Genomic DNA, 14,481 nt, shown 5'->3' with positions numbered 1-14,481 from the left:
TCTGTGCAAGGATGCTTACTGCAGCATTTGTTAAGAGCAAAACCCAAAAACACGCGGTTGGCCACATACGTTATGGCACAGACACATGGTGGAACACAAGGCAGCTGGTTAAAGACTGAGGGAGCTCTGTCTACACTGACATGTACAGATACCTTGATATACCATTAAGCAAAAAAAAAAGCAAGTGACAATGTGTGTAGTGGGATCCCATTTTTATTAAAAATAAACTGTGTGTATGTGATACGTATGTTGTAGAAACATAGAAAAGAGCTTGGAAGAATACATTAACTTTCCTTGGGAGTTAGAAATGGGGGCAGGGAGCTTCCCATGTTCTACTTTGTGAACGTCTGTATTTGTTTCACGTTAATAATTATTTATGAAGTAATAATATAAAATATTGAGATAAAAAGAATGTTGAAGGCTAATTTTGCCAAGGGAATACAGTAGCTTGGACATACCCCTAAAATCAAACGCCAACCTCCCTCTCCCTCTGCACGCACAGAAGGGCAGCACTGCCACAAGGTCGTTTCTCACGATGCTCAACTGAGTCACTCGTTTCAGATTTTACAGGTTAACAATGTCTCTACTTTCAGACTAGGCATAAGTGACATAAATGTCAAAAGGAAGGCTTCTATAATTATAGATCTTAAAATAAAACATGAAAATAAAGATTTAGACAAAACAAACGACTACGGCTGCAGTTTTGCTAAACTTTATTCACAACTAGCCCTACTTCTTCATTATCCGAGAGAACTATAAGTCTAGTGTTCAAATGTAAGCAGCCATCACATGTTGAAAAATAATCTTCAAATTTGTGCTCTGACCCAAATTTGGCACAATTAAATCATACAAGAGTCAAATGACACAAATGGTCACACCTCAGCATATAAAAAAATCCTGAAAGTCACATAGCAAGTTGGCTATGACATAATTTATCAAACCCTCGAATTGAACCATGATCTTCTGAAGTTACACACACCACAATACACCTTTGCACAGGTTATTTTATTCTCTCCTGTGGGTGTCGACAGTGCTCATAGATTGTAATTTGAAACATTCAGAAAGCCCATACCTGAATATTGTCACATTTCTTTACATCACAATGCAGTAACTATTAAACAGTTATGTCTACTAAATACAGTGAACAAAATGGTATAAATGTCTACACCATTCCCTTGTAAACAAGGCTTTTGTGCACAATAGTAACAAATGAAATTAATGCATACCACGATATCAATAAGGAAAGACCTTCTCTTTAAATAAACTATTCTGTTTATAAATAAACTCTGATTCTTTAGTACACATATACAGACCTGATCAATAAAAAGAAACAATATATATATTTTCCTTTAAAAAGAAACAGTTGAACTATGGACCACTATGGGGGAATTCACCTAGGAGAGGGGCAAGAAGCAGGCAGGGCTAGTGCAGAGGCGAAAGGACTACCGGGCTGCTGCCCGCGCAGTGGCAGACACCAACACAAGGACACGACTGTCTGGGGAGCAGCTCAGCTTTACTTGAATTCCAGCAGGTTGCAGTCAATCTTGTAATACACATAGGGGTAGTATTCCTGTTGGCTCAGGTTTAAACCTGGGATATCCATAGGGGCCTATGGAAAAACAGACAAGTATTCAACTGTGGACAGAATTCAAAAAAAGAAGAAGAAAAATAATTACCATTTACCTTTCTATCGAACACCTACCTCTGGACTAAATGTAGACACTTATGCTAATGAAATCAGAGTCAGACATTATCTCCATTTTGCAAATGAGGAGATAGCCACTGAAAGGCTGACTTGCCCCAGGAAACACAGGCAGGGAGTAGTAAAGCCAGGTTCAAGGTTCAAACACTCTGACTCCAAAGCCTGTATCTGTTTGGACCATGATCTACCATCCTTTATTAGGTATACTGCAAAACATTACTTTTTAATCTTGGCATTGGAATATTAAGTTTATGTGATACAAGGCTTATAAAAAATTTAATAAAAGTAAACCAAGTATGATTTTATTTTATTTTACCTTTTTTGAATAGGGGCCTCACTCTGGCGCCCAGGCTGTAGTACAGTGGCATGATCACGATGATCACTGCTCAAAGCAGGAAATGACTTGATACATTTTCATGGATTTGTGCCTCAAATAAGAGGTCTATTTGATATATAATTTCTTGCCAGTAAATTCTTATGACATGCATATATAATAAGTTATCTTTAAAATCATACTTGGGGCTGGATGTGGTGACTCACACCTGTAATCCCAGCACTATGGGAGGCCAAGGCAGGTGAAATGCTTGAGCCCAGGAGTTTAAGATCAGTCTGGGCAACATAGCAAAACCTCGTCTCTACAAAAAAAAATTAATTAAAAATTTAGCCAGGTGTGGTGGCACACACCTGTAGTCCCAGTTACTTGGGAGGTGGAAGGATCACCTGAGCCCAGGAGGTTGAGGCTGCAGTTAGCCATGAGAGTGAACTCTAGCCTGGATGACAGAGTAAGAAGAGTGAGACTCCAGCTCAAAAAAACAAAAAAGAACATATAAACACACACCATTTAATACATTTGTCTTTTTTTTAATTTTACTGAGATGGGGGGTCTCACTATGTTACCAAGGCTGGTCTTGAACTCCTGGTCTCATATGATTTTCCTGCTTTGCCTTCTGAGTAGCTGGAACTACAGGCATATGCCATCATCCCAGCTATACCAATTTAGAAAAATGACAGTTCTTTTTATATGCTCATTGATTTTCTATGTTACTTCTACGAGATAAAATAATTATTTATTTTCTTCCTCTGCAATTTACAGTTTTTGTAAACAAGTAGTGTCACCAGTTTCGGTATTTCTGCAGCTATAAACATCTGACAAACAGCAAGATAATGACTAGCTTTTACAAATACCAAGAAGCAAAACGCAGCTATACTTAGTGGGAAACAGGGTAAATTACTTGCCACATTTATCTAACAAATTGAGAATCTCAAAGTAAAAAAGGATTATTATAATTTTTACTATCCCTTTTCTGTCTTTTTTCAATCTTTTTTTCCCCAGAAATTCACTCCAGTTCCTACCCTACCAGGCTATCTAATGAGTACTTACATCAATAATAGCGGCTGCACTGCTGTCTAGATGTTTATACAATTCATGTAATACTTCTCTCAGTTTCTTCATTGTTTTCTTATTGGGCTGAAGTAGCATTGCTTGGAAATTCACTGGCAAACCATACCTTATAGAGAAGCAGAAATACAGTAGGCAACACAAGCAAGTACATGAAGACATTTCCTTTTTTGTAAAAGCAAATACTTTCATACTCTTTCACATAGCTTATGGGGAGATGGTATCTCATTTCAATGGTTACCTTTACAAGTTCAACTAATATACATGGAAACTTAAACTAATATACATAGAAACATAAACCTTCTTTGGTCCTCACTGTCCACTAGAAATCTCTCTTTAAAATGAGCCAGTTACTAACAATTACTTTAATTACTATTCATTTTTAAAGGTAATCTACGAATATCCTCAGGAAGTAATGACAATGTGCAAGGTTAGCAGATGCTTTTAGGTTAATAAACAACATGAGATTACCCACAACTACTTTGAAAATTTGAAGAAATTAAAAAATAGTGAGCATGGCTGCATATAAGTTGGTCTTGTTTTAACTATTTCTAGTATGGCCATGTACCCAGAAGACCACAGATGGCTGAGATTTTAAGTATCTCCAAGTATTAAAATATTTTAGGTTAGTATGAAATGATTTCAATGAGTCATTAGTACATGTGTACCAAACTACATGTAAAATATATGAAAGATCTTCCTTTTAAACAAACAGTGGTTAATATTTCATAATCTACTTTTTTTTTTTGAGCTGGAGTCTCACTCTGTCACCCAGACTGGAGTGCAGTGGTATGCTCCCGGCCACCGCAGCCCTGCTGGGCTCCGGCGATCCTTCCGCCTCAGACTTCCAAGTAGCCGGAACTACAGGCGCACACTACCATGCCTGGCTAACTTTTGATTTATTGTTGAGATGAGGTCCTCGCCAAGTTGCCCAGGTGGGTCTCAAACCCACGGCTCAGGCAATCCACTCGCCTCGGCCTCCCAAAGTGCTGGGATTACAGGCTGAGGCACCAGACCCAGCCATAATCTACTTTTCACTTAAGAACCTGAGAGTACAGCAGATGGGCCTCTTTTTTCTAAACCTGTTGTTTAAGAACAAGGCTAACACGCACTTTTTAAGCTGTGTGATACTGACAATCTCTGCCTCATGGTTGGCCCTTTGGTTTCTCCAAATCAATTTCATATTGCTGGACTATTATAATAAAGAGGTCCAATGAAAGGAATCTATGAATTATTCAGTTTCGAGTTTTTAAATTAACTTTCTTTACCTTAAAACAGACTCAACAAAAACCCTTAATGCTTTCACGTGAATCCATGCAATAAATGCCTCACTGAAATTCACTTTCAGCCACCGCACAAGTGGTCCCTATAAAGAAAAAAAAATTACCACAAATATGGTCTTAGAAATAGCAATTAGACAGACCAAATATTTTTAAAGAAGTGTCTGTAGAATCTATAGAAGAATTAAGTCACAAAATTCACTTTGAAAATGCTTCAAGTATTATTCTCATTATCTTGGCTACCTGATCTTAAATTAGGCTAAAAAGTACAATTAGGTAACCTCAACAGAAGCTAACATGCATTGAACCAATTCACTAATATAGAAAAAAGGCACACATTTTAATGAAAGTTTAAACTTATAAAAAAAATATAGGGGTTCTCTAGGCTTGAAAGTCAAAATCTAAAAATATGAGTTTACTATACAACACTCTGAAGCATTTAATACATTTAAAATAAAATTCAACATATAACTCCTCAGGAACAAAGATAAACAGTTATGCAGGTAAGTCACTTAACAGTCATAGCTCTTAGTTTTCTCATCTGTAAAATAAGGGAGTTGATCTAGGCCTCTTCACGTTCTAAATTAAGTAGTATAAGTTCTTTCTGAACTTAAAGTATTTAGTTCAAAGAGGATCAAATTCCTCTAAAAGAAACAGATTTCAAATAATACTTCCTCTCCATCCTTAAGAGACATACGGAATCAATTCAGCTAACATTTACTTGGATAACATTAGTGGGCTTGTGGTTCTGACCAATTAATTTAAGCAAAAAGGATAAACAGTGACAATTCCTGGTCAAAATATCTGTTCTTTCCAAGGGTTTTGGGTATTCCCAAGCAACTAATTTTTATTGGAATTCGCATTTATTTCCCATCACATTATGAGAACTCATTTCACACATCACATTCCCCATTCCATACAAGCTTTCAGTCTCCACAATGATCCTACCCTCGAGGATGGCAGAAAAGTTGACTACCTCACTTTCACAACTCCATCCCTGCTCCCCTTTAGGCCTAGAACATACCAACTCCTCCACAGTTTAAATACAAAGTGCTTCAATAAACGATTGAAGCACTGAAAAAAAATCTGCCAAAGAAAATGAAAATTCTTACTGAAAAGAGAACTTTATTACTCAACTAAAATTACCTTTCACTATGAGGACATTAACAAAAATACTGTATTTAAAATTAATTTCTGATATGAATTTTTAGGTGTGTTTTAAGATAACTTCATAAATTCAATACAAAGCCTTACAGGAAACTCATTCTGATTATTTAACAGAAAAAAGTCACTAAAATAAAGTGTCTTAAAAGCAAAATCAGAGAAGTTTTGCTTTCTTTTAAATCAAAGAAAAAGCGAAACTACTTTTCTTCTACCGAACATTGTTAATAATAAATATCAGAAACACATACAAACTGTTTCTTTTTGTCAGTGGAAAGCCTGTTCATTTCTTCTTTGTCTGCTTTCATTTCTTCTTCATTATACTGGAAGTCACGAACAATGAATCTAAATTTGGGGAAAAAACAAAAACTGTTCACACTGTATACAGCTCATTTAACAAGTTAAATAAACAAAAAATAATAATCTTACTTGTTTTCCCTTGCTTTGTGTCTGAAGTCATCAACTGCCTTCCTGAACAAGGTGACATTACAAAGGTAACTGTCTTGGTCCTCTGAAAGAACACTAAGGAAAAAAGAAAAGGTCTATCAAAGAGTTACACTTATTACTTTCTTTCCTACTAAAGGCAGAATTCAGAAGCAGGAGGAAGAGAAGAAACAGGAGGGTATAATGCTCCTTCCCAAATCACTTCCCTCACCTTTGTTACCTCAAACACTCCATGGTTATGATGCCTTTTGTTTACGATGCCTTAACACCCTATATTACACTTATTTCATACTAACCAACAAAACCAGATAGTAACTCACGTGAAACATCTGAACCACACTTTAATTTCTTTCTTTCTTTTTTTTTTGAGTCAGAGTCTCACTCTGTTGCCCAGGCTGGAATGCAGTGGCACAATCACAGTTCACTGCAGACTTGACCTTCCGGGCTCAGCCTCCCAAATAGCTGGGACTAGAGGTGTGCACCATACCTAATTTTTTAATTTTCTGTAGAGATGAAATCTCACTATGTTGCCTAGGCTGGTCTCGAACTACTGAGCTCAAGCAATCCTCCCACCTTGGTCTCCCAAAGTGCTGGGATTACAAATGTGAGCCACTGTGCCCGGCTGAATTATACTTTTCAATCTGTATCAGTGCCAGGCCATTTAGTTTCCGGTGTTTCTTTACTATGCATGCTCTTCTTTTTTGGAAGCCTAATTCTCTTTTCCTCTCTCCAGACCAGGCCAGCCCAGTACCACTGAGGCCCAGCCCCAGTCTCTCTGCATCACCAGCACCTTTCTTTTTCTCCCATCACGCCCAACACAACTGTCTAAGTAACCTCTGAACAAATGCACCTGTACACATCTCATAGCTCCATTTTAGGCTTTAGAAGAGTCCAGTGAGGTCAGAACTTCCATTCAGATACAGCTCCATGGACATCATGGAAAGACCTTTCCAGATACAACTGCCAGGAAATGTTAACAGTTAAATGTGAATGTGTAATGCCTTAGGGAGAAGCCCACTGTTTGGAAAGGTCAATTGTCTAGCTCCTGTATAGAATGGGCCTAACTTGCTTTCAAGATTTACCTGTAGCTCGCCATGTACAGAATCCCTTAGATCAGGGCACGAGGCTGCACACCTGACTGCCTCATAGTGATGATGTCGGGGCGGGGGATATTACTAAGGGGTGGGGGTCTCTTCTCCTTTCTGTCATATATCGGGAGTCTTCTAATGTTTCATTTGTGTTTTTAAACAGCTTTATTGAGGTATAAATGATATACAATGAACTGTACATATTTAATATATACAATCCGAAGACTGGACATATGTACACATCCACGAAACCATCACCACAATCAAGGCGATAAACAAACCCATCACTACCAGAAGTTTCCTTGTGCTGCTTTGCTAGTGTTTTGTATGTCTGTTTTGTTTTTTGAGTTGGGTCTAACTCTGTCACCCAGGCTGGAGTGCAGTAGTATGACCACAGCTTACCACAGCCACAAATTCCTGGGCTCAGACAATTCTTCTGCCTTAGCCTCCCAAGTAGCTGGGATTTCAGGCACGCACCACTACAGTCAGCTAATTTTTAAAGTTTTTTTTGTAGAGACAAGGTCTTGCTTTGTTGCCTAGGCTGGTCTTGAACTCCTGGGCTCAAGTAATCCTCCTGTCTTGGCCTCTCAAAGTGCTAGGATTACAGGTGTAAGTCTCCATGACTGACTTTTTTTTTTTAATGTTTAGTTTTTATTTACAATGTGGTACTGCTGAAACCAGAAAAAAAATGGTAAGTTTTGCAAAACTGAGGGGTACTTATAGAGTTTGAAGATACTGTATTACATAGTTTTTAAAAAGCAAGTGGAGTTTTCCTGAAGCCTAAGAAACACCTGATTAACCAAGTAAATTCAGGAGGCAACTAAGATGCTTAATTGAAGAACAGCTTTAAGCACCGAATCTACCCTGGCTCCTGGTCCCCAATACATGATCAGCAGACATCTTTTGGAGTACTGACCACTGTTATCGCTGACTGCAGAGAAAACGGAATCCAGAGAAAATGCTCTGGATTTAGAGTATTTAAACTTCCTTTTAAATTGTGTCATCTCAAAACCACTCTCCTTAGTTCTTGCTCCTAGTGCCTATCAAATCCACAGCAGGGCTGCTACCAAGTGAGCAGAACTTGATAAAAAAATTTTTTTTTTCTTGAGTTGGAGTCTCACTCTGTCACTCAGACTGGAGTGCAGTGGCCACTTCCAGCCACTGCAGCCTTGACCTGCTGGGCTCCAGCAATCCTTCCGCCTCAGCCTTCCAAGTAGCTGGAACTATAGGCGCACGCTACCTCACCCGGCTAATTTTTTATTTTATTTTATCGTAGAGATGAGGTGTCACCAAGTTGCCCAGGTGGGTCTTGAACCTGTGGGCTCAGGCAATCCACTCACCTCAGCCTTCCAAAGTGCTGGGATTACAGGCTGAGCCACTGAGCCCGGCTGATAAAAAACTTTTAATGAATGATCTTTTGGTTTATCAAGACCGACTCAGTGATGTGGAAACTGCTTGAGATCAAAACACACTCAAATACTCAAATCTAACTTGACGGGTTCTTTCAGAGCCACAGACAATATTCCACTATTACCATATTAGTCTTTTAAACATATACAGTACTTTGCTGCTTTGAGGGTCCTTTCAAAAGTATCAGACGTTTGACATGGCCCTGTGTCCACAAGCAGGTTGTCTATTAGGCAGGTTCCTACCTACCATGGAGTGACCTTGGGCATGGTAAAGTTGCACAGCTTACTCAAATCCTGATGGTGAAAGAAGCCACAATAAAAACTCAGTCTTGTTTTATAGCTAAATCCTACCATGCCACCTTATTAAGAAAACATAAAAGCCACTTGCTTTCATTTCCTCCCCCAGGAAATGTATTTCTTAAAATCTTATAAAAAATAAACCATGTGTCCTGATAACAATGGACTTTTAGTTATTTATCATGTACTGAGACTATAATGTGCCAAGCACCTGCTAGATATTAGGAATAAACTGAAGACATCATTTCCTGAGCTCGGGTGCGGGTCTAGGAGAGAAAACAGATATAAACAGGTAGTATGACAGAGCTGCAAGTGCTGAAACACAAGAAGCACACGATATACTGGGGAATGAGGAACTATCTGAGGGATTCAAAAGAGTTTCACAAAAGAGGTCAGGCTGAGTGGAAGTCTGAAAATTTGGCAAAAGAGCAAAGAACATTCCAGGCAGAACCCCATATGCAAAGGACCGCAGGGTGGATGAGCACGTGCATCGAGGAACTGCCAGAGGTAAGTGTAGCAGGGACACAGGGTACAGGGAGGGGTGCACGTATAGTGAAACTGGCGAGGAATAAGCAGGTTTAAACAGGGCAGCAACACACAGGTGTGCATGTCACAAAGACGAAAATGGCAGTGATGAAAGGACTGACGAAGGGGGAAACACAGGAGAAAAGACCAGCTGAGGGCAACTGCAACAGTCCAGGCAGAGCCAACGGGGTCTAGGCTGGAGCAGCAGCAGCAGCGGGTACTGAGGGCAGGGGGCAAGTTTTAGGTAGGCTTAACCACATAGAATTGTGGATATTTGGCCATTTTTAACCTAATTTTTGACTTCCAAAAGAGCAATTTCATATGGTTCAACCAAATACCACAAAAGGTAGAAACAACACAACTAATTAGATGAGGTAGGGGTGGGAATGAGGGAGAATTTAAGAGTCCAACATGACTGACGAGCACACTTCTGGTGTGGGTCGTGAGGCAGACACTGCTGCCACATGCTACAAAGAAACCAGAGAGCCTGAGTCTGAGATTGGGGCGATAATGGCGGTTTCCTAGGGAACATCACATGGAGTGGCCCCGTGGGAATGTGAGTCTGTAACCAGGCAGGCTACAGATGGAGACTTAGGAGTCTGAAAACGAAGTGAGGTTAGCGCCATGGTGCAGCGCTGACAGGAAAACAGATTGTCCCGAGACAGAACAGCCTCAGTCTGGAGTGGCCGACATTCAGGCTACCGGAGTCTCCAGCTCACTCAAGCAGCTCAGGTGCAGAAGCCAGGAGACAGCATTACAGACAACTTTGGGGTGTGGGTTTGCAGGTCCCAGGGGCAGAGCTGGTGGCATGGCAAGAGAATGGCTGAAGAGATGACAGAGGGTCTATGCTCAGCGGGAGAGGAAGCAAGACTGGAGGAAACCAACAAAGTCAATGCACACCAAGAGCTGGGGATGGGAGATGTGAACAGGGCAGACAGCAAGCCAGTGGGAGGGACAAAGACGGAGATGAATTTAATGTTCCAGAGGCCGAGCCTTTCCAGAGGTGAAAGGTGAGGGTAAGGGAGTTGCCTGCAGGAATCAAGAGGCCACAACATTTGACCATGAGGTCACCAGGTAAACTCAGTTTAGTTCAACCCTACTCAGTTCAAATAAATGAGCCACACTCATTGTCTCCAACTAGTTCTACTGGTGTGTGGAAGTAGTAACACCATCTTCTGACAGGTATAACCAGGCCTCGCGGAAACTAAACATCAATTGCTAGTCCGTGTTTTTCAGATGTTTTGTGACATTCTTAGGGACCCATGAGCTCTACTATACTTTTGCTTTCTTACCTCTCTCCCGAGATGTGGCCATGCCATCCCCCCTGCTCCCTAATCAATCCACCTGCTTCTTCCCTGCCTTTCTTTACAAACCCCTGCTCCAAAACACAAGAGGAATGCTCCTGTCCAGTGGCTAGTATCTTTTTTCCTGCACCTCTGGCCAGGCTCCTCGGTTTCACTGGAACTCTAGTTACACACATCCCTGCATGGAGCCACACGTGACAGCAGCATTCCAAACTGTCCAACCTTTCAAGACTTATGTAGAATATTTAGCAAATACCTAGATTTTGTGCACTTTAAAAGTTATTTCTTTCAGAACTGAGAACGGTGTTTTTCAATCTGTTCTTCAACTTCAAAATTCCACTTTCATCTTCTCTGCTCCCAAGAGTGATCAATCACCCAAGTACCACAAAAAAAATAATATGTGAAAGTGCTACTACCCATAATTGACTTAACTTGCATAAAGCTCTGACAGCGATGATGAGCACACAGTAATTACTCAAAAATGTTGGTTATTATAAGCAAAAAACTTCAGCATCAAGTCCTAGAGATCTTTCCTAAATGGAAGGCAAAATTCCAGACTAACCCATGAAAGCTTGTTTGCCCCACATGAACCATACATGGTCTTCATGGTGCTATTTGAGCTAGTGCTGTGTTCCTAGGGCCAAATTTAAAAAGGTAAGTTTTTGGTCAGAGATCTAAATGCAACTGAACTCAGAAATGGAGAGAACAGATGTCTTCCCTGAGTGACGAAGGGCTGGGGACTCTCAAGAGGTCAGTGTGCATGCAGGGTCAATGAGAAGACAAGTACTGCTTTCATTAAACTTCCTGCCAGACATTTTCCCTTGAAACTACTAATGTGATTGCCAAATGATCTAAATCCCGGAAGTAACAGTTTTAAAGTCCTTCTTTTTGGAATAAATCTGGGCCTACTTAACTGGCCTACCCTCCAGCCCCCTGTAAATCTGGCCTTGGGTACGTCCACGTTTGGAGGACATTCTATGTTGACCAGGTCCTCACCCTCTTCCTCCACCTGCCTCCTCGACAAAAAGTCACCTTCCACAGCTTTAATGCCCTGCAGATAAGAAGGTGTATCTGTCAGGACAAGGAGCCTAAGTGAAAAAGTCTATCAAGATACAACTGTAGTCTTCAGTTTACCATGTGAAAGGCTGGTTTACATGGAAGGTATTCCCCCAAACAAGCAGAAAACAAACAAAAAACCTATGATAAGCACAGGTTTGTGGCTTAGTTCTCTGAAGATCAACATCTGTGAAACTACAATACTACCTGTGTTTTGTATGCTCTATCAAGCCTTAAAATAGTTTCACTGGGCAACCCCTTTGGGTCCCCTCCCACTGTGGGAGCTTTTCTGTCCTCTTAATAAATCCTGCTTTTAAAAAAAAGTTTCATAACATATACAGAGAAGGTGCTATGCTCATTTTAAAGACAAAGAAAATGAGGCCCAGAGAAGTTAAAAGACTTACCCCAGGTCACACAGCAAGTTGATGGCAGAACCAGCAACAGAACTCTGATCCCTGGGTCCAGAATTCTTTCCATTATACTAAGCTACCTCCCATATGACACAATGAAACTGAAAAAGAAAATAGTTCATGGGCCTGACCTTCCTATTTTCACTTCTCTACTATCTCCCCTGCCTTGCTTTGCCAGGGCTCCTCCTCTTGAGGCATATACAGACAAAAGAGTCCTTTTGGGGTGTAGTCATGCTGTACTCATGTTTTCTCAAAGGACATCTAGTGTGGCAATGGCAGAACACAGAAAATAAGAGACATGAAATAGCGCTAAAAGGGGACAGGACCTGGAGTTGAGACTGGAACTCTAGCCCTAACTGTCATATGCCTTAGGCGACTGACTTAGGCATTCTGACTTCCTCTTCTATGGGAATAAGAATGAAAATTATAATGCTTTACAGAACTGCTGTATTCATAAAATTAAACAATGTATGTTAAATGTATACATTTAAGAAGTGCTTATTTTTTTAAAAGGCATGTATAGATTAAATCTAATTTATGCTCAAAGTGATGGTGAACATTTGGAGACCAATAAGCAGTCTAGCATTTTGATACACTTCCTTTGCCAGGTAAAATGAGGAATTATAGACACAAGGTAGACATGCAATAAACAGTGAACTAAAAATTTTCAGAAGGCAGCACAGTGCAGCAGAAAAAGGATCACACCAGAGACCTGGGTTCTCGTTCTAGCCCTGCCACGAAGGCATGTGTGACTCTGGGCAAACTCCTCCACCTTGCTGGTCTCAAACTTCTATGTCTATAAAAAAGGCTGTGCCAAACCCTTTCTAGGCCTAAAACTGCAATAACTAGAGTTTAGTAGAAGTCACAAGGTGAAAGTGGTAGTTTTGTGATTGTGTAAACATATCACAAAGGTAAGACAGCAACATCCAAACTATACAAGGAATTCTAGGAAAAAAAGTTTTACAAAGACTACTACTTACTTGCTAGACCTTGGAACAACCATTTCAGCTAGTGTTTCATACTGCTTAATCCAGTCATTGTGGTTTAACCTGAAGAAGAGGTACAATAAGAAATACAAATCCTACTTCTTGGAAAAGAAATACAAGTTCTACTTCTTGCCATACCCAGGAAGAGAAAAAATTATGAGACAAATAGGTACCCTGGATACAGTTAAGTATATCTCAAATCTATTGTTTTTTAAAAATGTCAGGGTTCCTACTGAGAATGAATTTCAGATATATTGAGTAATGCAGGAAATACAGATCACCACCCTCTGTCCAGTCACTTTGCAGAAGCTACTCATGGGAAGGAAGAAAAGCACCACATAGACTCCAAATCATTTCCAAACTGGACGGCTGGGGTGTGTTATGCCTCATCAAAGAAAAGAAAAAGGCCATGCTGAAATCACTATCATTTCTATTCAATGGTCATTATGAAGGGCTGAATAAAATCATATTTACAGAACACACAGAGTACCAGGAAGTAATGAGTCAATTAAGTGACAGTAAACTATGTTGCCACAAAACATTGTGCAACAACCCTCTCCAGAGGCCACTGGCTTCTGGGGGCTGGGGAATGACAACCATGTTTTAGATTTAAAATAAAGAGTTATAGTGTTTGTAGGCCCGGACAGAGAATAATTCGTTATGTAAGACACTCTGGGTCCTATGTTTGAATTACAGGGTACAGAATACAACGAAAATTTCTGGTTTTGAACACAAGTTTTAAATAAAGGGTGAATGAAACACATCTTTTATCTAGGCAAAGGTTACTTTCCTATGCAGTATAAAAGCATAGATACACAAAAATTTATTATATATAATCAGTGTTCCAGTACAATGGGGAGTATAATGTAACTAAAACATGACATAAAAGTTTTGGAGCCAAACCCTCAGTTCTAAGTCCATGTGTAAAGATAGATTTAAGAGCCTGCAGATTGCAGCAAAGGGGAAAATTGCACAAGTCAGATAGCATTCCATGGAGGTGCTTTTCCTCCCTTGTCCAGGGGCCTCACTTTCCAGTGTTCCCAGGATCCCACCAGATAAAAATGCAGAGCACAGTAAGGAAGCCTTCATGCAATGATGCTCTGAAAAGGACCCAAATCTTCCGCCTCAGTTTGGGTTCCCAAAGATTTCCTGGTGGCAAAACTTCAGTGTAAGTCAGAAATGAAACCATTAATTGTGTGTGTGTGTGTGTGTGTGTGTGTGTGTGTGTAACACACACACACAATTCTAAACTTCAAAGTGTCCAAAGGTTTCATTTTATCAAGATTAACTATGATCAAATATTAAATAACACAGAAGGTCTAATCTAAAGAAAAGTTCAAAGGGTTATCTAATCCAGGCATCAGCAAACTATGCCCAAAGCCGAACCTAATTTTGTAAATAAAGTTTTACTGAAACACAG

The 14,481-nt window shown here is 40.0% G+C and overlaps 1 protein-coding gene across 4 annotated transcripts in view; it reads right to left on the bottom strand.

The window, feature by feature from the left end:
- Positions 1–696: 696 nt before the first annotated feature.
- Positions 697–14,481, bottom strand: part of ATP6V1C1 (ATPase H+ transporting V1 subunit C1) — a 42,828-nt gene continuing 29,043 nt past the window's right edge. For all 4 annotated transcript variants that reach the window (XM_008052884.1, XM_008052885.1, XM_021709903.1 and 1 more), the window contains 6 exons: positions 13,056–13,124; positions 5,972–6,064; positions 5,794–5,887; positions 4,370–4,467; positions 3,084–3,210; positions 697–1,609 (listed from right to left, as the gene is read on the bottom strand). In XM_008052884.1, coding sequence (XP_008051075.1) covers positions 1,514–1,609; positions 3,084–3,210; positions 4,370–4,467; positions 5,794–5,887; positions 5,972–6,064; positions 13,056–13,124 — 577 coding nt within the window. In that variant the 3' untranslated portion in view covers positions 697–1,513. The remainder of the gene's footprint in view (positions 1,610–3,083; positions 3,211–4,369; positions 4,468–5,793; positions 5,888–5,971; positions 6,065–13,055; positions 13,125–14,481) is intronic.

Source organism: Carlito syrichta, unplaced genomic scaffold, assembly GCF_000164805.1.
Source record: "Carlito syrichta isolate Samal-C Ts95f unplaced genomic scaffold, Tarsius_syrichta-2.0.1 Scaffold287640, whole genome shotgun sequence".
Classification (NCBI taxonomy): domain Eukaryota; kingdom Metazoa; phylum Chordata; class Mammalia; order Primates; family Tarsiidae; genus Carlito; species Carlito syrichta.
The sequence above is the reverse complement of the archived record's forward strand: the minus strand, read 5'-3'. Positions and strand labels throughout refer to the sequence as shown.